The sequence below is a fragment of the Loxodonta africana genome, chromosome 4, assembly GCF_030014295.1.
Source record: "Loxodonta africana isolate mLoxAfr1 chromosome 4, mLoxAfr1.hap2, whole genome shotgun sequence".
NCBI lineage: Eukaryota > Metazoa > Chordata > Mammalia > Proboscidea > Elephantidae > Loxodonta > Loxodonta africana.
The window spans coordinates 108,791,138-108,818,232 of NC_087345.1; the positions used below are offsets into that span (position 1 = coordinate 108,791,138).

Below are 27,095 nucleotides of genomic sequence, written 5' to 3' on the forward strand. Positions count from 1 at the left end.
TTTGCTAGGTCCTAAGGAGCCCTTTTTTTTTAAGGAGCCCTGGTAGCACAATGCTTAAGCACGTATCTGCTAACCAAAAGGTTGGTGGTTCAAACCCACCCAGAGGCTCCATAGGAGAAAGACCTAGCAATTTGCTTCTATAAAGATTATAACTAAGAAAACCCTATGAGGCAGTTGTACTCCGTAACACATGGGATTGCTATGAGTCACATTTGACTCAATGGCACACAACAACAACAAGAAAGGATCTGTTATTTCAACCAAATTTCAGTAGAGGTTATATTACCCTTATATATATCCCCAACAGGTTTTAATATTTCATATGGAATTCCCCTATTAATCTTACCTTTAAATTAAAAATTAAGTGAAAATATGTTATCTGGAAGAGGTAATACGTTAAAGTATATTTGCCTAGAAACTAGGTTCTTATCCTTAGCCCTTTTATCTCTCTTATCATCTATTCCCTCCCCCATTTAATCAATATAGGGTCCAGAAGTTTTCCTTCCAAATAGCCCTCAAATCCACCTATTTCCGTTGTTCCCCACCTGCCGTCACCTTCATTCAAGTGAGGGAGCAGATTCTAGAACCAAACTCTCTGGAATACAATCCTTGCCACTTACCGACTATACGATCTTGTGCAGGTGACGTTTGTGAGGCAGCAACAAATGCTAAACTACTCCTCCCCACCCCCACGTTGTATAACCCTCAAGGCTTCCGGGTTATCCTACATAGGTTCTTCAGGCAGATGACTTCAAGGTTGTCAACCATTGGGCAGGGAGTAAAACTTTTAGCCACAGCCGCTTGGTGGCGTTTGCATGGCTGTACCTATTGCTCCTGATTGGTAACTAATGCCCTCCCTCGTGGTTAAAACCCTAGGCTTTGGTGACTCTTCAAGCAAGGTATTTAACCTTTCTGAGCAAAGGCACATTTCCTAATCTGCAACTTGTGGAATAATTGTACTTGCATTTGTTTAAAAAAAAAAATTAGCACTGTGCCTGGAAGTGCAAGCTTCCAATACAACTTACTAGGGAGGCCAGTCTGTACTCATCCTAACCTCTGCTGTAACTTGATAATTCATTGTCTTGGCTGCACTAGAGTATGAAACTATTTTTCATTTGCACATTTTGGAAAAATGGTGAAGATAATTTCAAAACCATAGATTTTTGAATAGCTAGCCTATTCTAATCTGTGAATAAAATAGTGATACTGAAATATTCATATATTACACAATTCAGATGTTTTTATATCACTTTAAAAAATTATCTCTCTGTCCCTGTGGTGGGTCGCTATTCTGAACTGACTCGATGGTACCTAACAGCAACAACACCCCTGTGGTAGGCAGAATGGTCCCTCAAAATTAGCGATGCTCTAATCACTGGAACCTGCAAATATGTTACCTTAAATGGCAAAAGAAATTTAGGAGATGAAGTTAAGGTTACCGGCTTTGATATAAGGAGATGATCCTGGATTATTTGGGTGGGTGCCATCTAGTCACATGAGCACTTAAAAGTAAAGAATTTGTCTGGCTTGAAGCAAAAGAAATGCTGCAAAAAAAAGTCCAAGAGGTTCATAGTGTGGGAAGTCAATACACTGTTGCTGATTTGAAGATTGGAGGCAGGAGCAACAACTGGGTGAGGAATTCAGGTGACCTTAAAGTTCCCAGCTGATAGCTAGTAAGAAATGGGACCTCAGCCCTACAACTGCAAGGAACTGAATTTTGCCAACAACCTGAATGATATTGAAAGTGGTTCCCACTCCTCCCTGATATCCTCCAGATAAGGGTTCAAGCAGCTGACATTTGACTTCAGCCTGGTGAGACCTGGAGCACAGGAACCATTTGAGCCTACCTGGATCTCTGACCTACAGAACTGTGACATGATAAATTTGTGTTGGTTTAAGGCACTAAGTTTGTGATAATTTGGTATAGCAGCAGTAGAAAACCAATACCTCCTCCTGTATGTGTAGGTATCAGCCCAATGTACACCTGGTCCAAAGTGGAGATGAACCTATTTACAACTTCTCTATCCAGTGGTCTTCACTCAGATCATTTCAGGTCCAGCTTGAGGGGACAAAATTGGATAATAGCAAGACCTGTGAACTTTGTCTAGTCAGTGGTATATGGCACCTCTCTCTTTCCGGTCTCCAGCTTCCTTTGAGAAAACATTCATGGTGCACTTATATGTTAATGCCTTGAATATTGCCCGCCCCCCACAAAAAAAAATTTTTTTTTTTTGCCAACCCAACCAAAACCTCAGACTGTGACCTTACTTGGAAATAGAATCTTTGCAGGTGTAGTTAAGACGAGGTCATACTGGATTAAGAGTGGGCCCTAAATCCAAATGACTGGTGTCCTTATACAAAGAGGAGAGGACACAGAAACACACAGGAAAGGTCATGAGACAACATAGGCAGAAATTGGAGTGATGCAGCTATACGCCAAAGAATGCCAGGGATTGATGGGAGCCTCCAGAAGCTAGGAAGAGGCAAGGAAGGATTCTTCCTTAGAGCCTTCAGAGGGAGCTTGGCACTGCCAACATCTTGATTTCAGACTTCTGGCTTCCAGAGCTGTTGGAGAATAAATTTCTGTTGTTTTAAGCCATCTAGTTTGTGGTAATTTGTTATGGCAGCCCTAGGAAACTATACCTATGTAAAAATATAAAGTATACACATATACATATATACAGGGAATCTACTTTAATCAAATGTATTGATTGCTTAGTCTGTACACTGAATAAATAATCTGAGAAGCTGGACTATATGAAGACGAACTCAGCATCAGGATTGAAGGAAGACTCGTTAACCTGCATTATGCAGGTGCCACTACCTTGCTTGCTGAAAGCAAAGATGACTTGAAGCACTTACTGATGAAGATCAAAGACTACAGCCTTTAGTATGGATTATACCTCAATATAAACAAAACAAAAAAATCCTCACAGCTAGACCAATAAGCAACATCATCAAGTTGTCAAGGATTTCATTTTACTTGGGTCTACAACACGAAAGCAGTAGTCAAGAAATCAAACGACGTATTGCATTGGGCATCTCCACTGCAAAATACATCTTTAAATTATTTAAAAAAACAAAGATGTCACTTTGAGAACTAAGTATACCTGACCCAAGCCATGGTATTTTCAATTGCCACATATGCATGCAACAGCTGGACAGTGAATAAGGAAAATCAAAGAAGAATTGATGCATTTATTTGAATTATGGTGTTGGTGAAAAATATTGAATACACCATGGGTTTCCAGAAGAACTAACAAATCTGTTTTGGAGGTACAGCCAGAATACATCCGAGAAGGGAGGCTGGCAAGACTTTGTCTTATGTACTTTGAACATGTTATCAGGAGGGACCAGTCCCTGGAGAAGGACATCATGCTTTGTAAAGTAGAAGGTCAGTGAAAAAGAGGAAGACCCTCAACAAGATGGATTGACACAGTGGCTGCAACAGTGGGGATGGCACAGGACCAGGCAGTGTTTCGTTTTGTTGCACACAGGATCACTGAGTCAGAACTGACTTGACAGCACCTAACAGCAAATGTATTGAATTCCAACTATGGCATTACCCATTGCTCTTGAGTTGATTCCAACTCATAGTGACCCTATAGGGTTTCTAAGACTATAATCTTTAGGGAAGCAGAGTGTCAAACATCCTTAGTCCATGGAGTGGCTTATTGGTTGGAACCTTCAGTCTTTCAGTTAGCAGCCGAGTACTTAACCACTGTGCCACAGAAATGAAGAGGACACAGCGTTTATTCTCTGTAGAGTGACTCAACAATGTCATATTAGGGTATGAACCTTGGACCTAAGACCACCGTGGGGCTGGGGACCACCTCTGCTGGGAAGTGGAGAAAGGGGAAGATCACAGTAATATTCTTAGAGGAAATAACGTTTGAGTTGAACTTTTAAAAGTGAGTTGTAGGAAAATTGAGGGAGAAATTCAAGAAAACAAAAATCACTGAAGGTAAAGGGTGCCCTGGTGTTTGAAGAGTTTAGAAGACACAGAGCAGGGAATGGGGGCTGATGAGTCTAAACAAGAGCCTGAGACCTGATTAAGAATAGCCTCATAGGCCGTGCTAAGGGCTTCCATGAAAAAATGTTGACAATTTGTAAAAAGCACTTAAATCAATACAGCTATAGAGGTTTCCTGTATAGTGCTCAAGAGTGTTCCTATAACTCCTCTTCCATACATGTTCAAGGTTATAGACCTCTAAGTCCCCCTGTAAAAATGGTTTGGGGGGAGGTGTCTGACCTTCTCCAACCCCACAAGGGGGAAGGAAAACCAAGATCAACAGCCCAAGGCTGGTCAGACATGCCTCCAGAGTGAGAAAGGAGGATCAGGAAGAGTAGTTGAGGATGTTCACAAATGATACCCTACCCAGCTCAATGAAATGGTAAGCAGGATATTGTGCTGAGAGCAGGAGAATGAGGTGGGGTAGAATCTAGTGGAAAGAGGTAAAGGTTGGAATTTGCTGCCTTGGGGACTTCAAAAGATAGCTGATTAGAAATAAGTAATTTCTGAGCAGCATTAAAGGCTGAAGTGGGGTATCACACTGTGTAGTTTTCACCAACAGTGTTTGTTGATCCAGAAGGAGGCAGAAAGTTGGGGACTGGTCAGGCTCATGCTGCAGAACATGCAGTGGATATTTTCCTTCATGTTCCAACCATGACTTCAGTGGTAGTATATAAGCTGCCCCACCCACAAAAGAGAAGTACTTATCTAGCTGTATCTGTTTGGTATTTGTGGAGTTTCAGGTGACAGTAAATTCAAATCAAACTAATTTAAATAATAAAGGTATTTTGTTGTTTAACATAATGGGATTCAGGATGGCTAACCTAACCTTACAGGGTTAAATGTATTAAGTATATTGCTGTTGTTGTTAGTTGCCATTGAGTAGATTCTGACAATTGGCAACCCCTTGGTTGCAGAGTAGAACTGCTCCATAGGGTTTTCATGAATGTGACCTTTCAGAAGCAGATCGCCAGGCCTGTCTTCTGAGGTATCTCTGGGTAGGGTTCAAACCGCCAACTTTCAGCTAGTAGTGAAGTACTAACCATTTGTGCCACCCAGGCACTCCGTTGAATATATTAATACATGCAAAGTGCTTAGAACAGCGTATAGCACGTAGTTAGTGCTCAGTAACCTATTTAGTGTCTCAACATTTGTTTTTGTCTCTCCATTCTTTCTGCCATGCTGTCTGCTGCTTCCATAACAAATAGGAGAAGAGAGCTGGATTCTGGTATTACAAGGGTTTGGAATCATCTTTCTCAGTCCTCACCTCCCAACTCATTGGTCTGAATAGGGTTACGTGTCCATTCCTGAGTCAATTTCTACATCGAGAATAAGGCCATTTGCTGATTGGCTTAAGCCTACGTTACCTGAACTAATCACTGTGCCTGGGGAAATGGGTTTAAACTGATTGGGTCAGAAAATAGGGACTCACACTGAGAGTGGACCCCAATATTGAGGCGTGTGGTCAGTTTCCATGCCCCTCTCACATGCCTGCAGCATCAGGGGGGAACAGTGGAATGGATAACTGCAATGTCTGAGGAAATAGGCAAAGTCTGTCAAGATTAATAGAAAAATATTCTCCAGTTATCTAATGGATTGATTTTATTGTCATGAGCTAGGAATGTCCTAAAAAGACAGCTGGGCCAGCTATATCACCAGTGTCAGAAAAACTGTCTTAAGATCAACAATACTTAAATCAGTATAATCATTTTTGGCAGAAAACCTGCAATATGTCATTTCTTTATATATTCAGTAACCTTGTACAACAGGCCAACTCATTAGTTTTCATGGAAGTACATTTCACAACTATCATATTTCCTCAGTCTAAGTCTTCATCAGTTGTAAAATGCAGTGCTGATTGCAAGTAATTTGGGGGATATTTAAAAAAGAAGAAAAAGAAATCCTATATTAAATATATACAAAAATCCTGATTTCATTAACATTAAAATGTGAGGGAAAATGTATTTGACTCTGGGATTACTTTAGGGCTGTCAAAGATGATTAGTAATGCTGCCCAGACATTTTTTCAGGGAAAAATCTTCATGGACATGAGCTAAAGAATAAAAATCTGTTTGTGTGTTGTAGATCCCATAACTGTTATCAGATATTCCCTTGATCCACTCTGCTTTAATCACTTTATAATTCTCCTGTGGTAATGATGTATCTCTGTAGGCCGTATCTTTTTTTTTTTTTAATGGGAAGGCTGTAAATGAATGAAGGAAGGAACTAACTGAATTGACTGAGCATGCAGGGTTGTTCTCCAAAGAATCATCTGTCACCAAGTCCTCTTTCGTTCGTCTGCTTCCTGAATACCTCCTGAAACCTTCCACTTCTCCTATACTCGTTCTCAAGTTCTGGCCATCATCTCTCTGTTTCTATCATTCTGTCTCTGTCTCTCTCCCTCTCCTTCTCTCCCTTTCCTCAGCTACTACAACCCGCCGTATAGTCTCCATGCCTCCAGCCTTTCCTCCTTTGAATCCAGTTCCATACTACAGCCAGAGCTGTCTTTCTAAAATCCTAGACTGTTGGCCTTACTTCTCCATTTAAAACCATCCACTGACTCCCCACTGTTCCTAAAATAAAACCCGAATTTTCTAATGGGATCCACAAGGCCTCTTCAGGACCTCTCTGCTCTTGGATCTAATCTCCTGTAATCCAGCTACTCTGCATTTTTAAAAATCCCTTAGCATTCCACGTTCTTTATTCTCTGGGTTCTTTGCTTAGGACATCCTCCTTCCTAGTTCCCTAGAGGCTAATTTAATGTTTCCTTAGTTTTGTTGGTTTATCCTTATAGAGAAACCCTGGTGGCATAGTGGTTAAATGCTGTGTCTGCTAACCGAAAGGTCGGCAGTTCGTAATCCACCAGGCACTCCTTGGAAACTCCATTGGGCAATTCTGTTCTGTCCTATAGGGTCACTGTGAGTCGGAATCAAGTCGATGGAAACAGGTTTGGTTTTTTGGTTTTGGTATCCTTAAAGTCTCAGCTTTGCTGCTACTGCCTCCTGTAAGCCTGCCTTGATCCCCACATCTGGGGATAAGTATCTGTTAAAAGGCAAGTGTGTACAAACTGAACAACCAGTTTTCTTATAATCATCTTTGCTAATGGTCCATAGTTCCTACATCCCTGTAAGCTCCTTGAGGTCAGGGACTCTGACTATACTGTATCTCCAGCATCTGGTGCAGTGCCTGACACCAAAGGGGCCCTTCATAGATAATGAACAACTGCACCATTAATTCAGTTCAAATAAATCCTTACAAAGTGATTTGATCAAACCATCTCACTCCCAGAATATATTTCTTTTTAATGATTCTATTCAATCCCACATTAACTTTTACCTTCTCTTTTCCTTTCATTCACTCCAGACCATATGAGGGCCAGGCATGTGATAGTTGTTTCAGCCAAGCCAGACTTTACCACCCACCATTATTGTGTAGGAGCCCTGGTGGCGCAGTGGTAAAGAGCTTGGCTGCTAACCAAAAGGTCAGCAGTTCTAATCCACCGGTTGCTCCTTGGAAACCCTATGGGGCAGTTCTAGTCTGTCCTATAGGGTCACTATGAGTTGGAATCAACTTGACAGCAATGGGTTTGGTTTTTTGGTTTTTATTATTGTATAATTAAGGATGTTTCTAGAGTGTGGTTTTCTTCCATCCTGATACCCCTGAGATCTGTGCATACAAAGGAGGAAGCAATAACTTTGTAGGTGGAGAGGGAGATGTGAGAATATCTTTTACATAAACCAATTTCATAGGTTCCAATATTGAAGGAAACTGGAATAAGATTGAAAAGACTAAAGGGAAAGAAGAGAATAAAGGTACATCTCATCTCATATTTTATAAAAGAAGTTATAGTTATATGTTACTCTTGCTTTATGAAAGCCATTTTATATTTTCTTTCTTTGGTTCTTTTTATTGCACTCGCAGAGATTAGTTTAGGCTATGTCATCAAGCCTCCATGAATAAAAAGCCAGCCCCTGAGAGAGACATGAAAGAGAGAAAGGGTTTGCCTCATGGTGAAATTCCCACTAGCAGGATAAGTTCTTGTACTTATCCTTTTCAGGGCTAGCTTTGCAGCAGCTTAGTCCCAGCGTTGTTACATCTTCTGCCAGCTGCACCCTGAATTAGGAAAGCCGGATTGGCCTGTTAATTGGACAGTTATGTTTTTTCTTTGTTGCACGATGTACCTCTTAGGTCTATAATTGCATCTTTTTGGAAGACGCCTTAAGTGAGATGGCAGAGTCCTGCCAAGGCTCTGTCTATGCCTTTGGCATGTAGAAAGACCCTCATGTTTCCATGCTAAGGGCAATTTTTTTTTGTTCTCACACAGCATGTTTATTCAGTTGTGCATACCTGCCTTCATCATTTTCCACATAAGCCTGTTTAGTAGCTCATATAATTCACAAATTTTGGACGCTTTGGCTTAGATGGATACAATGGACCATTTCAAATACAGGTTTATGAAACTGTGAGTAAGATGTGAAGGAAACTGGCAACATTCCTAAACAATACTCCTTATTGCCTTTTTTTTTTTAAATTATGAATTTTAGGTCTGGAGTTCAAACTCTGCCCCACAATGCCAAGGTACACTACAACTATGCCAATTTCCTGAAGGACCAAGGTCGGAACAGGGAAGCCATCTATCACTACAGAACGGCACTCAAGTAAGCAGACACATGGTGCTGGCTGTTGTGCTTTTCAGACAATTGTTTATTTCACTCATCCTATCTGAGTGTATGGTGGGTTTCTTTCTTCCTCTTGACAGTGAACATATCCTTGGAGATGGTATGGTTCTTAGACTCTAAATCTTTGGGTAGTCTTCAATTCTGCTATAAATATGGTAACTCTACTTGGCACCTAACTCTTTTGTTTCCTTGTAAAAGTTTCCATTGCTATACATTAAGCAATAAAATGATACTCTGTGAATACGTACAAGGAGGTGAACAGGAGATGGTTGTCAAAAATATACTGGTAAGTTCTTAGGATGTTTATTCCAGTGAATGACTAATGGTATGTATGTGGAAGACTAGGCCTGCTACTGTCTGAAATGATTTATATGAAGACATATGAGCTACTTGATAGTTGTTTTAAATAGAAAGTAAAATGAAAAGACACTTGATTACCATGTTAGGAATAGAGTTTTTAAAACACTGTGTGTGTGTGTACATATCTCTGACATCCTCCTTAGATTCTTCCACTGGAAACAAGTATACCAAGCATGCCTTTAGATAGGACTTTAAGGGAAAACCAAAATTTAAGTCTTGTGGTATGAGCAGCAGTCAGTATTGCTCTTAGGCACTTTCATATTGCAACTCTGAATTTCAAGATGCCCTTCTCTGCAAGGTTCCAGATAATAAGTGTATTTAATCTGGAACATGTGGAAACATAATAACTAAGCATAGCCTCAGAATCTCCAAATGCGGGCAGGAGAAAGTAAGATGAATCCTCTCCCCAAAGCATAGAATACTATGATGCTCTCAGAAACCTTGTAAAGAGATTTCCGCGCTCCACAGATTGTCCTGCAGCTGATTGGATTTTCTGATACTGTTCCCGTTTTGGAAATGCTTAAAATACATAACCAATCAAATCATACATTTCACTATTGCTCTTATCAGCACTCTCTCAAAGCTTATTTTGACATCCGCATTCTTAGATAACTGACATGATTTTTAAAATTATCCTTTTGAACAGTGTTCTACACAAAGGTATTGTTCATCACTTATGATTATTTAGACTTTAGAACCCTGTTACTTAATGTGTAATATGGTAAAAATTTAAAACCATACACACCATACATAGCTATTAAAACTTTCCCAAAGATTAAAAAAATATAAGTCCAAATGAAAAATTATAACAAAGTTTTTTATTTTTTGATTGAGAAATAGAAATTTTTACTAAGGAATAGAAGATAATTTTCAAGATTTAGTAAAGAATCAGATTCTTCCACAGGGAGGAAGTTTACTAAAATGTTTACAATGCATATGCCTGCTTTGTGAGATTATGGTTTATTTTAATTTTTTTTCTTTGTATGTTCTTGTGTGTTCCAGATGTTCCACAATGAGCATGTATTACTTTTATAATAAGGAAATGTCATTTTAAAAAAGTGATGTTTTTTCAAGGGCACTTGTAAGTGTACTTCAGCTTTAATGGAATTAATGTTTAGTGGTTTTGAAGAGAGAAAAAGAGCAGTGAGTTTACCTGAAAAATACAGGCTGCAAGGAAGTGTACCAGTATATTTTTCAGTTTATTTCATTATAGCAGACTGTTTTCTATAAGATTCAAATGGAAAATCAAGGCAGACCTGAATGAACAACTCGGAGCAAAGGTATAAATGAAGCAAAATTTACTGACAGTAGGTTGTACAAATTATTGTATCTAGTTGGATATGTCCTGCAACTGTGTCTTTGGGAAAAACCATGTCCCTTGAGAAATTGGGAGGGTGGGGGAGGGGGGATGAAACAAAGCTGTAAGTGTACTGCATAGTAATTAGTGAAATATTGTGTTGTTCTCTCAGGCCAGACTCAGAATACTTGCTGCTTTAAAGTGTCATCAGTTTTCTGTGGCCGCCGCTTTGTGAGCTCTCAGTGGATGTGGGCAGTGTTTGAAATAGGTACTCTTTATCTACGTTAGAGAGGAAAGGAAAGATACCGGGACTGCTCGTCATTTTGATGATTGTTTATCGTGGGGACTAGAAGATTGCCCTTATTTTGATATTGCTGTTCCTTTGTGAAGTTTGCTGAGACAGGAATCCTTCCTCTCCTCACTGCTCCACCCCTACTTCCACTTCAGTATGTCTGATGCTTTCCATGTTTGCACACAGCAAAATGAGAGTGATCAGGGAAATGTAGAGTTAAAGGTAAATATTACCTGAAATCAGTTCCAACAATTATCCATTGCTGTTTTCATGATTATATAGACCCCAAAGGCAGTAGCAAAATTAGTCGTTAGGGTTGTATCTGTGCTGATCTCTTTTTGGCTGGTTTATAATTCTAAATATAAAGCTAGATTAAGTTGACAATTACATATGATGTGAATATTCTACTTCTTTTAGACTTTGTATTTTATTTTTTAAACAATGCAGAAGTACCAGTGACCTCTCCCCCGTTTTGGCGTAGCTCATTTATTACATTTCGGCAATGCAGAAAAAAGCTTCTCTGGAAAACGCTGCAGCTAAGGTTATGGATTCAGTTTAAGACCCACATCATCAAAGAAAAATGTCAAAACCCTCCCCTTAAAACCACAACAAACAGAAGTGTTAGCTTGGTTTTGCTGAGCGAGACAGCCCCATAGGTATACCCATTGAAGGTACTATAAAGTTTAGGATTGCATATGTTGGCGAATCAGAAAACCACTATGGATTTGCCTTATGCCTCCACAGCTTTCTGACTGTTCATTTACTCTGGGGAAAGTTTCTACCTTTCCACCTCATGTAATGGAAGAAGAAAGTGCAGAGATTGTCCAACAGCTCAGCTCTTCCTATATAAGAACTTGCAAGAATACCTCATCCAGTAAACCCAAGGGAACAACAGTGACCCTGCCTGAATAAAGTACAAAATATGCTCTTTCTTTACTGTATACTTGGCCAGTACTTGAATGATTAGCTTAAAAAGTCAGTTACAAGTGGGGAACCATACAATGAATTATTTACAATCTTGAATTTTTTATTTCACCCTAAAATTTCAAATGTACATCCATTCACTAATCTTTTAATATGGCACTAAGTCTTTTCTTTGAGTAAGGGTCTTCTGATTAGAATCAGCAAAAGCCACATCCTTAAGTACATTGCTATGATTATCAGTTTTGATATTTTAAAGTGGAATAAAAAGGTAAAGATACTTGCAAGGGAATTTGAGTAGGCTATCTGAAGTTTTCCTGATTTTCTTCCCCTAGTCTTTTACAGTTCTCTCATTCAGCAATTTTTTAAATCAACTTCCCTTTTTTTGTGTTTCCAAAGTATTCAGTTAGTTTTTATGGAAATAACAACTCTTTTTTTCACACTCATATTGTATCAGTTTATAATTGCAATGAAAAAAGTACAACTAGAATAAATGTGTTAGTAAGCATAACTGACTCTTAGCCGTGATGCAACTCAGTTCTTGGGAGCAGGAGGGCCCAGGCTTATAGAGAAGCTTAGGAGGTAGGTTTCAGGTATCTGCCAATATGTTTTGTAGAGAATGGAGAACATCTGGAAATCTGGTAACACAAATAAGAAGAGACTAAATGTTTTCACTAGGTGACAGAGTCATAGAATCTGTTTTTCATTGTCTGCAATTTAAACTTTGCATGACTCAAATATTTATTGTTTAAAATGGACTGTTCATCAGGAACCCTGCATCTTAGAATGAGAATGAAGTGTGCTTTGGCCCAGGTGAGTCAGAAAGACTTCTCCACTTTCAGCAGCAAATTGTCCCATGTTCCGTTGAGCATTTGTTCACTTCTATGTCCTCTTCTTCCCATTCCACTCCCATTAGGCCCTGCCATGCAGAATACTCTTAAGATTTGCTGGTGTGCCCAGGTATTTGGATATCAGCTGTGTTTGGATATCAGCTGTGTGCAGCATTCAATTTTGATAAAAACACTGTGTTCCTAAGTCACCCAGACAGCTGTTTTCTTTTCACAAGTATGGTTTCAGCAGGAAATACACAGTAAATCAACTAAGATTGATTCTCTCCCCAGTTATGCAGTAGCACCATACTGTCTTGGCTTTTCTTCTAGAATCAAGTAGGGAAGTACATTACCCTAACCTGAGGAGACTCAAGTGTGCTTGAATAGCCGGGGAACCCTCCGAGTAGCCTTGTCCACTCCTGATATGTCTGCTGTTGATATTTTAAACAGAAAACCTGAAAGAAAACAAAACTGTGTTCAAAAGGAGTTGAAGTCCCTGACCGGGCTCTTTTCTTTGGAATAACTAAAAAGGAAAGAATGCTTCAGTGCTCCTGTACAAAAGCAATCTTTACTCACTTTTTAGTTGGCTAGCCCATGGCAAAGAATAAAGCTAAATCCTTCTGATTGGGATTTCTTTAACGCATAAAATTAGAAACTTGTCATGATAATAGTACCTATTGGTAAAAAAAAATTTTTTTATTGGTGTAATTCCTCGTTTTCCCTCCTCTGTGGAAAACTTGAACTCTGCAAGGAGATGCCATTAGACTGCATTAGTGTATGCAGAAAAAAAGAAGTAGTAAAGGAGTATTGAAGCAACACTGTGTATTAGAGTCTACGGAAGTCTAATCATGTTTAATTAACCCACTGTTCACTGATGTCCTCAATATATTCACTAAGATTATTTTATTATAATTCCTTTATAAGATGCTGTCTACAAAAATAGTGGAGTTTCCAAAGACACATGGGAAGGATTAGCCCAAAGGACTAATGGACCACAAATACTACAGGCTCCCCCGAACTGAGTCCAGCACAACCAGATGGTGCTCAGCTACCACCACCAACTACTCGGACAGGGATCACAATAGACAGTCCTGGACAGACCTGGAGAAAAGTGTAGAACAAAATTCTAACTCAAAAAAAAAAAAAAAGACCAGACTTACTGATCTGACAAAGACAGGAGAAACCCCGAGATTATGGCCCCTGGAAACCCTTTTAGCTCAATAATGAAGTCACTCCTGAGATTCACTCTTCAGCAGAAGATTAGACAGGCTCATAAAAAAAAAAAAAGAAAAAAAAAAAATGAGACTAAATGGGCACACCAGCCCAGGGGGAAGGATAAGAAGGCAGGAGGTGACAGAAAAACTGGTAATAGGGAACCCATGTTTAAGAAGGGGAGATTGTTGACATGTCTTGGGATTGGCATCCGATGTCACAAAACAATATGTGTATTGTTTAATGAGAAACTACTTGTTCTGTAAACCTTCATCTAAAGTACAATTTAAAAAAAAATCTGGAAACATCTGGATGATTGACCAAATATTTCTCTTTCCATCCAGGTGCCTGGGATATTGTAATCCCAGTTTAAAAACCGATTGTGTCTGAAATTCTCTAATATATGAATTATGGATTGAGTATAAACATTGGGTTTCTAAAAACAAAGGGATGTGAGAAAAAAAAATGGAGTTTCAACATTTTAAAAAAATCAGGAGTTACTGAGTATTTAAAAAGCCCTCCTTTACCCAGCCTATTTTGAATAAGACTTCAAAGAGCAGCTTGAGAACACAAAGTGTTATAATGATGTGCAAAGAAATGGACTTAGAAAACCAAAAGGGAAGAACATGCTTGGCATTGCTCAAGCTGAAGGAACTGAAGAAAAAAATTCAAGCCTTCACTTGCAATATGGAAGGAGTCTATGGGCAGAGTATTGAATGACAGGAAGCATCAAGGAAAGATGAAAGGAATAGACAGAGTCCCTGTACGAAAAAAAAAAAAAAATTGGTCAACTTTCAACCATTTCAGGAGATAGCATATGATCAAGAACCAATGGTACTGAAGGAAGAAGTCCAAGCTGTACTGAAGGCATTTGTGAAAAACAAGGCTCTAGGAATTGATGGAATACAAGTTGAGTGTTTCAAAAAACAGATGCAACACTGGCAGTACTCACTCGTCTATGCCAAGAAATCTGGAAGACAGCTACCTGGCCAGCCAACTGGAAGAGATCCATATACATGCCTGTTCCAAAAAAAGTCGATCCAACGAATTGTGGAAATTATTGAACAATATCATTAATATCACTTGCAAGGTAAATTATGCTGAAGAGAGTTCAAAAATGATTGTAGCAGTACATCAGCAGGGATCTACCAGAAATTCAAGCCAGACTGAGAAGAGGATGTGGAATGAGGGATCTCATTGCTGATGTCAGATGAATCTTGGCTGAAAGCAGGGAATACCAGAAAGATGTTTACCTGTGTTTTATTCACTATGCAAAGCCATTCGACTGTGTGGATCATAACAAATTATGGAGAATGTTGCCAAGAGCAGGAATTCCAGAACACTTAATTGTCCTCATGAGGAACCTGTACATAGACCAAGAGACAGTTGTTTGAACAGAACAAGGGAATACTGCATGGCTTAAAATCAGGAAAGGTGTGCATCGTGGTTGTATCCTTTCATCATACTTATTCAGTCTGTATGCTGAACAAATAACCCTAGAATCTGAACTATATCAAGAAACACATGGCATCAGGACTGTAGAAAGTCTCATTAATAACTTGTAATACGCAGATGACACAACTTGGCTTGCTAAAAGTAAAGAAGATTTAAAGAACTTATTGATGACGATCAAAGGCCACAGCCTTCAGTGTGGATTACAACTTAAAGAAAACAAAAATCCTCACAACTGGACCAATAAAGCAACATCATGATAATGGGGAAACTATTGAAGTCATCAGGAATTTCCTTTTACTTGGATCCACAATCAAGGCCCATGGAAGCAACAGTTAAGAAATCAAATGATGTATTGTACTGGGCAAATTGCTGCAAAAGACCTCTTTAAAGCAAAGATGTCATCTTGAGGACTAAGGTGTGCCTGACCCAAGCAATAGCATTTTCAGTCACCTCATGTACATGCGAAAGCTGGACATTGAATAAGGAAGACCAAAGAAGAATTAATACCTTTGAATTATGGTGTTGGCAAAGAATGTTCAATATACCATGCCAGGAAAACAAACAGATCTGTCTTGGACGAAGTACAGCCAGAATGTTCCTTAAAAGGGAGGATGGCAGGACTTAGGCTCACATACTTTGGACCAATCTCTAGAGAAGTACAACATGCTTAGTAAAGTAGAGGGTCAGTGAAAAAGAGGAAGAACCTCAATGAGTTGGATTGACACAGTGGCTGCAACAATGGGCTCAAACATAACAGCAATTGTTAAGATGCTGCAGGACTGAGCAGTTTTGTTCTATTGTACAGAGAGCCACTATGATTCAGAACTGACTCGACAGAACTTAACACCAACTCTCTCTCTCTCCCCCTATATATATATGTATGTATACACACACATACACACATATGCCAAGCCCATTGCTATCGAGTGGATTCCGACTCATGGTGGAATATAGGGCAGAGTAGAACTGCCCCATAGGGTTTCCAAGGAGTGGCTGGTAGGTTAGAACTGCCGACCTTTTGGTTAGCGTCTGAGCCGTTAACCACTACACCACCAGGGCTTCATATATATGTTGTGTTAAGTATGTCAGTTTTATTCATTAAATTCAGGAAATTAAACGTTTCTTAAAAAGAAGTCGAATTCTAGTCACCTTGTCATCCTTCTGAACTGCATTTCAATATAAAAGCTCTATAATTCATGCTCGGAAGTTTTCTCTCTCTCAGTCTTTCTTATTTCTGTCTGATACCACTACTTCAGAAACTGGCTTAGGTGTGATTCCCCAGGAAACAGAATCCAAGGCAGAGATTTGCATACAGGAAGTTTATTAGTGAGTGTGCTGAGGAATGCCAGGGAAGGAAGCCAAGGAAGCAAGATTAGGCAGAGGAAGAAGTTGAGCCACACTGTGTTTCCAACAAAGGCCTCAGCAGACCACAATGGAGCTGGATGGCCCTTCAGAGTTATCACAAATGAAGGCAAGAGATTGGGCCTTTATACCCCCTTGTCAGCCAGTAATTGCCCCCGGGAGAGAGTATAATCTTGGGTGAGGCAAATCCCTCAGTGCAACCTCCAGGGAGGAACTTAGCTGTGAGCTGTCAGTATCAACACCCCTGGCAGCTGGAGGAATAAGTACCTTGGACTTGAAGGGGGAATGTGGATAGTACATGGCAGCATCTGCTACACCAGCTTAATTTATGATTTCCTATGTAAATGCAGCCCTGGTGGCATAGTGGTTAAGAACTCTGCAGCGACAGGTTTGGTTTTGTTTGATTTTATGTAAATAAATATGACAGTATCAACAGAATATTTTTTAGGTTTTATGTAAACAAGAGGATGATGGTAATATCCATCTCATAGGGTTATGAAGACTATAAAAGAAGTCATATAAAAGGCTGAGATTGCCAGACCTTTCTTCCTAGTTTGTCTTAGTCTAGAAACCAGCTCAGCATCACTGAAACCAGCTCAGCATCATAGCAACACATAAGCCTCCAGTGAGAGACACATGGTGGCTTGCATGAGGTGCATTGGCTAGGAACAGAACCCAGGTCTTCTGAGTAGAAGGCAAGAATCCTTCCACTAAAGCACCAGTGCCTCAAAAACCAATCGCCATCAAGAATATTCTCCATGTGTGTTAGAGTAGAGCTGTGCTCCTCAAGGTTTTCAATGATTAGTTTTTCAGAAATAGATCACCAAGCCTTTCTTCTGAGGCGACTCTGGGTGGATTCAAACCTCCAACCTTGAAGTTTGCATCTAAGCGTGTTAACTGTTTGCACCACTCAGGGACTCCAAATTCTCCCTAGAGAAGCAGTTTTCCCCTGAGCTGCAAACCACTGAGCTAAGCCTTAGTACGCTGTAACCCAGTAGTCTGTACAGAGGCAATACTAAGGAAACTCAAGGGAACTAGGCTTCTTATTGAAATGATCCCATTGTACACATCCCAGAACTGTTCTGTTGAAAGTCAGAGGACAGAAGCTCAGAGAGAAAACATATGCTTCTTTTTGCATGGAACAGTTGTTGTTGTTGCTGTTAGGTGCCGTCGGGTCGGTTCCGACTCATACCACGAAACACTGCCCGGTCCTGCACCATGCTCACAATCGTTGTTGTGCTTGAGCCCATTGTTGCAGCCACTGTGTCAATCCATCTCATTGAGGGTCTTCCTCTTTTCCGCTGACCCTGTACTTTACCAAGCTTGATGTCCTTCTCCAGGGACTGATCCCTTCTGACAACATGTCCAAAGTATGTAAGACACTGTCTCTCCATCCTTGCTTCTAAGGAGCATTCTGGTTGTACTTCTTCCAAGACAGATGTGTTTATTCTTTTGGCAGTCCATGGCATATTCAATATTCTTCACTAAAACACAATTCAAAGCCGTCAGTTCTCCTGTCTTGCTTATTCGTTGTCCAGCTTTCACATGCATATGAGACAATTGAAAATACCATGGCTTGGGTCAGGCACACCTTAGCTTTCAAGGTGACATCTTTGCTTTTCAACACTTTAAAGAGGTCCTTCGCAGCAATTTTCCCAATGCAACGCATCTTTTGATTTCTTGACTGCTGCTTCTGTGGGTGTTGATTGTGGATCCAAGTAAACTGAAATCCTTGACAATTTCAGTCTTTTCTTCTTTTATCATGATGTTGCTTTATTGGTCCAGTTGTGAAGATTTTTGTTTTCTTTATGTTGAGGTGTAATCCGTACTGAAGGCTGTGGTTTTTGATCTTTATCAGTAAGTGCTTCAAGTCCGCTTCACTTTTAGCCAGTAAGGTTGTGTCATCTGCATAACGCATGCAGGTTGTTAATGAGTCATCCTCCAATTCTGATGCCCCATTCTTCTTCTTATAGTACAGCTTCTTGGATTATTTGCTCAGCATACAGATTGAAGAGGTATGGTGAAAGGATACAACCCTGATGCACACCTTTCCTGACTTTAAACCATGCGCTATCCCCGTGTTCTGTCCGAACAGCTACCTCTTAGTCTATGTACAGTACAGGTTCCTCATGAGCACAGTTAAGTGTTCTGGAATTCACATTCTTCAAAATGTTATCCACAGTTTGTTATGATCCAAACAGTTGAATGCCTTTGCATAGTCAATAAAACAGGTAAACATCCTTCTGGTATTCTCTGCTTTCAGCTGCGATCCATCTGACATCAGCAGTGTTATCCCTGGGTCCATCCTCTTCTGAATCAGGACTGAATTTCTGGCAGTTCCCTGTTGATATACTACTACAGCTGCTTTTAAATGATCTTCAGCAAAATTTTGCTTGTGTATAATATTAATGATATTGTTCAATAATTTCTGCATTCGGTCTGATCGCTTTTCTTGTGAATAGGCATAAATATGGATCTCTTCCAGTTGAGGGCATTAAATTATTGATGAGTCAGTGAATTATTGCTTCATAGTCCCTAAATAATACATACTCTCAAAAAAAAAGATGCTGTTGATGTGCTTTGCCAATTTTGAGTCATGTGAACCTGAAGTGCAGCCTCATATATAGACCCTAAATCCAAGCCATCAGATAAGTGATTTCTAGACTGTGGCTGGAAGACTACCTTCCTCAGAATCCACAGTGGTGCTTAAAAATTCAGACTTCTAGATGCCACCCCATACCCACTGCTTGAGAGTAGGGCTCCAGGGCATTTTAGTTCAGTTTCCAGATGTTTCTTATACACTCTCTCTTGAGAATCATTGACCCAAGACATGTTCTCTTTGAGTGGTTCAGGAAGAACCAAGGATGCCCTTAGTTCTGGCTCTGCTTATTACAAGGAAAGAGGTCACTGTAGTTAATTTAGCCATGTTAACTTTTGGAAGGGTAGTTTTGACATTTCAAACTCACATAGGGCATTGGAGAAGTCTAGTGAAGCTAGAGAGGAATTTATGCATTTTACCATACAATCTGTTGTTGTTGTTAGGTGCCATCGAGTCGGCTCCAACTCATATCGACCCTATGTACAACAGAACAAAACACAGTCCTGTGCCATCCTCAACAATTGTTGCTATTTTTGGGTCCATTGTTGTAGCCACTGTATCAGTCTGTCTCATTGAGGGTCTTCATCTTTTTTGCTGACACTCTACTAAGCATGATGTCCTTCTCCAGGAATTGATCCCTCCTGATAACATGTCCAAAGTAGGTAAAATGAAGTCTTACCATCCTCACTTCTACCTGGCAGATGGTGGTAGCCATACAATCTAACTTCTGCTAAAGCTAGTCCACTTTGGTATGGTGTTTGTGTATGCCTGTCTGCCAACGAAGAAGCAGAGACTTAATGTTCTGTGTTCTGTTTTCTAGTGTAAGAGATCTCATTCAGAATTACATTTGATGATTGAAATGGTATGAGCTCACATTTTTCAAAGATGTCTTAATTTTCCTGTTACTTATAAATGCATATAGGTGCACAAGGAATTTTTTTTTTTTTTTTTTACTGGTTTTATCATTGTTTTGAATATCCCGTGAATGAATATTTCAGAATTCAAGGTTTCAGTGAAGATTATGAAAGGCTGCTCTAGCCTCCCCAGGCAGGGCTCCTCACAGGAGGTCGGCTGTGGCTACCCCCTGCAGATGATCCCTGTGCTGTCCAGACTCCTGAGGTGTATATGCAGGGTACACACCTGTCACCCTAGGATATCCTTGAATGGCAGTCATTGATTAGGAATATGAACACACTTTTTCTGTCCACTACTGTTTCATTTCATACTACAAAGTATTTAACAACAAGGATTCCTCAAGCATGTAGATCTATCACACAGGAACCACACAGGACTTTGAATCTGCTTATAACCTTGGGTGTAGCTTTTTAAAGTGCATGTGCCTGGAATTCCATTTGATGTTGAACATGTCGGAAAGGCTTGGAAAAAACTCGTCTCTTGCCTGTGAGGATTATTTCCTTCAGATGATGAAGGGTTGGCAGACTTTGGAGTGAGTGCATGACAAAGAACATTCTTACATTCTTAAAATGGAGAGGGTCATTTGTTCTTCACATCTGAGAAACCACAGTGTAGGAGAAACATGGTTACAAGATGACTCGAGTGTTCACTGGGTTAGTGTTGAAGAAATAATGGATATTATTTTGACTGATGGGAGCAAGTCGAAGGCCATTGGCTGCAGCAAAGAGAATGACTTTACGGAGGATAAGAAATCCATGTGAGAGAAGGAGAGCTGGCTGTGTCAGCCTGGCATGGGTTCATTGCGGTGCAGGGGAAACTGAGTCAAACCACCTAGAGGTCTTACTGCTGACCCCATAATGTCAAAGGTGTGACACTGGGCATTTTTATACACACCGTCACACCTCTTCACATTAAATTCTGATGAAATATGACCTCATTTTTACAGAGAAAACAAGGCACGGACATAAATCCCAAACCACACAGCTAGAAAATCACAGTCAAAAAGTCATCCATGGTTTATGACTCTAGTTCTTTTTCCACCTCATCAAAACACTTCCCCATACATCCTGCTACAAAAAAAAAAAAGTTCACCACGATCACCCCAAGCCTCCAAGGAAAGGTTAAGTTAGAGTCATCATTTTCTTTTAAAAGTGGCGAGAAGTATTTCCTTCAGTAAATATCCCAACCTCTAGCACGTAAAGGATAAATCCTCAGGAATCAGGAAAATTCAGCTATTTAAAATGACTCATTTCCTGAGGGCACCAGAGAGTCACAGTTTCACTCTAAATTGACTTGGAAAGTCAACTGGGTGGAGTCCTTCTGGATAACTGCTGGACGTCACCATTGTGACAGGTCAGATAATTAATTTAGTTGGCTCCTAATTGGTGAGTATGTTTCCTTAAATTGTATTTGAGGATTGTTTTTCCAAGGCTATTTGATACGGATCAGAAGGAGTACAATAGGATTAGAAAGTTATAAGACTTGTTTACTGAGTGTTAATAACAATTTCAAACAAAGAATCAGACCACTGAAATCATCATTGCTACCAGTTGCCGTCAAGTCACCTCCGACTCATCGTTGTTACATGGGTGCGATTTATTGACATAAAGATTCAGATATTATAACGTGAAGGAACCAGGCACTTAAAAGTGGCAGAGATGAATATGGTTGAGAAAATGTCGTCACCTCCTGAGATGAAGTTTACTTTGATCGTTTTTTAGTCCAGTGAAATTCAGGTTGTATGGTTGAATTTTTTTCCCAGTAATTTTTTTTTTTTTTGTCTCTTGGATTCTTTTTTTCACAACAGGAAATAGATAATAAACATCTGACCTTAGCCTAGTTAGCCTCAAATAAATTGTGTGGAATGAAAATCTGGCCAATAAATCAGGATGTGTAATCTAAAAGGAAATTGCAAACTGGAACACATGATACAGTATTACTTGAATAAAGAAATACTTTATAAGGTACTCAAATAATGAAAAATTGACAGCATCCTTAATTTTTGGACAGAATGTACAAAATCTAAAGTAAGTGGCTGAAATAAAATATAAAACTAAACTTTAGTCATGTATAGTTTATTAATAGTCTGTGGACCTTTCGTTGAGGTTAAAGCTTAAGAACAATAGATTAGAGGGCATTTATCTGTACCTTACACATTTAGTGAGTGTTGTAGATTCTAATTCGTGTTTCATGATACTCAGCTTTTCAGAGCGATGGTTATTTTGTAGGTCAGGAAACAAATTTTTCCAGTTAAATAAGAATTATAGTGGCCACGTTTCCTAATTACTGAGTTTATTTCACTTCTGTTATCGAGAACTATTTCCTAAGAGACCATAGTTGAATGAATTGGCCAAAGAAAGAAAGAGGACAGGTTATATCAAATGGAAGCTTTAATTTGTAGCAGTATATTTATTTGTTGAAGGTTGAATGATTCATATATTGTTTGGGAAAACAAATGGATCTACAGGAACCATCTGCCTTCTTAATACTTAAGAACACAAGTACTTCTGAGATATTATTTTTTAAATATAATCTCTTATTAATTTCTCCCAGCCTCTCTTTCCTCAACTGTAAAATAATACGATAAAAATTCTACTTAAAGAATTGGGAAAATTAAATGAGATAATATATGAAAAAGCATTCTGTAAAATGTGAACTATCATTAACACAGTCATAAGTCCTTTTGGTCCCATTATCTTTTATCTCTGCCTCCATTTTTCACTTAGGCAACTGTTCTCTCCCAGTCACTGTTTCCAATTTACACACTGTTGATGTTCATTCTTCAAAGATAAAATAACTGGGAATGGCAAAAAATAACACTGTCCTTGACTACTTCTTTATTAGTTCTGCTTAAGGAAGTGCCACTAGGTAACAGTTAAGAACCCCTTAAATGCTCAAGTGGATATGTTTATTCAGATTCTAAATTTTCCATTACTTGAAAAAATAATTCTCTTCAGCTCATAGAACTATATACCTATATTTCTTTTTTAAAGAGAAAAATAAGCTTCCTTATGCCTCAGAACTGTTTGACAATATAGTACATTCCCCTCTAATAATTTTTTAAAATTTAACTTACAGATATGAAAAAATCATAAAAACAAAGAAATAGCAAGAGAGTCCCCATAAACAATACGAATGCTGAATGAGACTGTGTGAAAGAAAATGCAGCTCCTGCTAGCACTGATCTTCAAAAGCGGGCCTGGAAATCACCAGTCTGTGCCAGTTTAGGGAAGCTTTTGTTGGGTTTTTAGGTGGGGGAGGGGATAATTACTAACAGGACTTTTGTAAAACATACCTGCAGAAGTCAAAGTCAAGATGTGCTTAATTTATTCTGACAATTGATGTAGCAACACAGACATCTCTTAAATTATTCATCTTTCCTATAGAAAATTCCCCTCCTAGAGACCACAGAATTGAATTAGACCCAATCTAATTTGTTTATATAAAACGTAAACACACACACACAAAGTAATTTTTGTCCTTGCATTAATCTGCAGCATTATAGGAGAAAAATGTATGTTTAAATAAAATATCTACATTTATATAAAAATCAAAATTAGAAAGTGAAATTTTTCCAGAACTGGCTGTTGAAAGAATCCTTTTAATGAAATTCAGCTTTGTTTCATAAATAATGCAATGTTTGCATGTGATTAGGTGAAGCTCAAAGGAATTTTTACCTAATCAGATACCCAATGAGAGAGGATATTGCTTGCAGACCCTTACTATTACCAGGAATAAACAGTATCTACACATTTCCAGATGGAGGGCTGTGCTTGGTAATAGCATCAGTAAAAAATACCAGCAATCCCCCTCCTTTCTTGATTGGTTAGGGCTTTTTGTTAACATCAAGCTGCTTTCCTGACTGTTTCCAGCCACAAAGACCCCACCTCCTAAGCTTCATGGGTCTGCAGCTGCAGAACAAGTTCTTAGAGCAGGAGGCACATTAAAGGTCTTTTCTTTGGTAGTGCTTATATTTCTCTGTGGGAACCCTAATGGCGTAGTGGTTAAGTGCTATGGCTGCTGACGGAAGGGTCAGTGGTTCGAATCCACCAGATGCTCCTTGGAAACTCTATGGGGCAGTTCTACTCTGTCCTATACAGTCACTGTGAGTCAGAATCAAGTCGATGGCAACGGGTTTGATATATTTCACTTTACTTCCTTTCTCATTATTTGTTTCTGTTTTGGAGAGTTCAGGGGTGGACTTTTACTCTGATTCTAATAAAAAATCAAAAAAGAGGACAAAAGCATTGCTGTAGTCGGTGAGCTTTGAAAGGCCATGACTGTTCATTTACATGGCGCTGGGGTCATGATGAAGTATAAAATCCAAGAAGGTGGGCTGAGAACCAGGTAGATAGGGCCAGCGCCGGGATAGTGCAGGCACGCTCTTTAACATAGAAATGAGCCCACTATGGATGGAAGCTCTTACTGAATTTAGACTGTCTTTTCCCATAATTAGTGCTTTCAGTGTATATGTTTGTTTGAAGGCTCCCAAGTCTAGGCAAGTAAGGAGAAGGTTTTAAGAAGTTACCTCTAGTGAGATGAAGGAAGAAGAGCATCCCAGTTAGGCTTTCTATTACTGCATGTCATCAGGGAAATAACCAGCATGGCAATTGCCCTCACCGTGTTCACTGGATACCCCTTAAATCTTTTCGAGGTTGCAGAGCTTGGCTTCAAATTAAAAAAACAAAACTAAACTAAGAACTTCTTTAGAAGAATTTGAGTTCTGGCTGTAATGTGCATTCCATGTCTACTTTCAAAGTAATCCTTAGATACAATCTGTCCAGAGATTTTTCTGGGCATGGAGTGGACGGGCAGGTACAAGAGCTTTTTTTGCTTCTCATCTTAGCTCTCATACCTTCTGCAGCATCTCAGATCTAGTGCCGTTCCTCAGTTCCTGCCCCTCCTGAGGTTGAGCATTAAGGGGCTTATACCAGGGACCTTAAAGTTCCCTTTGCTAATTACAGGTGACTGGAGAGATGCAAACAACAGCACCTGTGCTGGCTCAGGATATTTTATTTTGCCTGACTTCTTCTCACAATATATTTCTCCAAACAGCTGTAAAACCTCTGTGAAAATTTAGGGCTTTTGAGCTTTGGGAGGATGTAGTACTCATCTGAGTTGATTCCATCCCTTGTCATTCAAGAGCAGCATGACCCGGAGTATCTTCCTGGAAATACTAGTTATGAAGAATGTTCAGAGCAGTTCTGTAAGACAGTAGGGAAGGGAGGATTACCTGTTCAAATAAACTTAGGATATGCTGGGTTACCAAAAAAAAAAAAAAAAAAACCCCGTGCCGTCGAATCAATTTCAATGCATAGTGGCCCTATAGGACAGAGTAGAACTGCCCCATAGTTTCCAAGGAGCGCCTGGCGGATTCGAACTGCCGACCCTTTGGGTAGCAGCCGTAGCACTTAACCACTATGCCAGCAGGGTTTATGCTGGGTTAAGCAAAGATTAAAAAAAAGAAGAAAAGCTTATACAGCTTGTCTTCTTTGGCCTTTTAATAGGAATCCCTTCTTTCTCAAAATTAAATTGATCTTCCTAGAAGGTATGGAAGAGGGGGGTAAGCCTGGCATTTGATTTTCAAGAGACTTGGCAAGCATAGATCCTGTTTTTATAGCTTAGGCATTATCTTGGCTTTTCTACATTAACAGCCAACTCCACGGGCTTATTCAAAGTACTTTGGGTGACAGAGATGGAGAGAACCTATTAGACTGTTAAATATGTCCACTGGAAATGTAGCAGAAACAACTAAATTATGTAGCTGCACTCATTAGGTTTCTTTATACTTTTAAGAAAGTAAATTGATTGCCTTCCTTCCTTAATCAACATAATTTTGGTTTATGGATTTATCCCCAGTTCTCCTTAACATTTGCTTTTGAACATTACGAGTGCTATTTTTTTTAACATACTTCTCATATTTTTTTTAATACTTTTACATCATTTAAATTTTGATTTTTAAGTATTGTACCAGGACTTCATTTTGAGAATTCTATCAGACCAGGTGGATCCAAACAGCAGTACCAAAAAAAAAAAATGTTACCGTTGAGTCGAATCCAACTCATAACGACTATATAGGACAGAGTAGAGCTGCCCCATAGGGTTTCCAATGAGTGGCTACTGGATTTGAACTGCCAACATTTTGGTTAGCAGCCCAACACTTAACCACTATAGCACCAGGGTGCCAAAACAGCAGTAGGAGGGGGAAATGAGGTAAGATGGAATAAAGAGAGTCAAGATGGAGAGCCATTTGGGGGAGTTTGTTTTTATGGTGAGACATTATGTATCATCCTTTCTCAGTAATGGCAGTCTTACTGATGATGCTCTAATCCAAGAATGTTTATGTTGATCCCTCACCCAAGGAGCTCCTGGAATCTGTGTAAACAGTAGACACAGCAATCCCACCAAGGTAGACACTCAGCACTTGAGGAGAATTTTCTTCCAAGGGCAGTTGAAAGTAATTGTAAGTCCCAAAGGACTAAAATTTATTTAACCCTGGTAGATTTGCATACTATTTAAATTCTTGCACTGCCTGGGTTTTTTTTTTTTTTTTTTTACCACTAAGTATTAAATATATATTTACTGTGCCAAATTTATAGACACAAAGCAGTTTTAAACTGCTATTTTTATTAACTAAAAAGAAGTCAAGCGTTAATGTTTGACACAGACATGTACAATTAAAATAAAAGAGGAATTCAGTGTTTCATTTTGGTTGTGAAATACCTGGGGAGGAGGGGGAAGAACAAGCAAGTTGTGCCCAACTTGGAGGTTTTTGAACAATCATGGCTTACTATTTCTAATTTTTCAGGTTGTATCCACGCCATGCAAGTGCCCTGAACAACCTTGGAACACTGACCAGAGACACCGCAGAGGCAAAGATGTACTACCAGAGGGCTCTCCAGCTAAACCCACACCATAACCGGGCTCTTTTCAATCTCGGAAATCTCCTTAAGTGAGTGAATGGTCTACATTGGTCTAGGGGCCTTGCAATGTCAAGAAATCCTTTCCTTTTCAATGCTCATTTAGTTGTGTCTTTGTCTGTTCTGAGCTGAACAGTAAGGCTTTCAAGCTTTGGGAAGATGTAATATTCATCTAAATTAATTCTATCCCTTGTCAGTCCAAAGCAGTGTTTTCCAGAGCAGCTTTCTGGAAATACTAGTT

At 39.4% G+C, this 27,095-nt stretch overlaps 1 protein-coding gene across 1 annotated transcript in view; it reads left to right on the forward strand.

The window, feature by feature from the left end:
* TMTC1 (transmembrane O-mannosyltransferase targeting cadherins 1) overlaps positions 1 to 27,095 on the forward strand; it is a 336,358-nt gene that overhangs the window by 263,450 nt on the left and 45,813 nt on the right. Inside the window, exons 11-12 of the mRNA XM_023555130.2 lie at positions 8,557 to 8,670; positions 26,743 to 26,886. Of these exons, the coding sequence (XP_023410898.1) occupies positions 8,557 to 8,670; positions 26,743 to 26,886 (258 nt within the window). The remainder of the gene's footprint in view (positions 1 to 8,556; positions 8,671 to 26,742; positions 26,887 to 27,095) is intronic.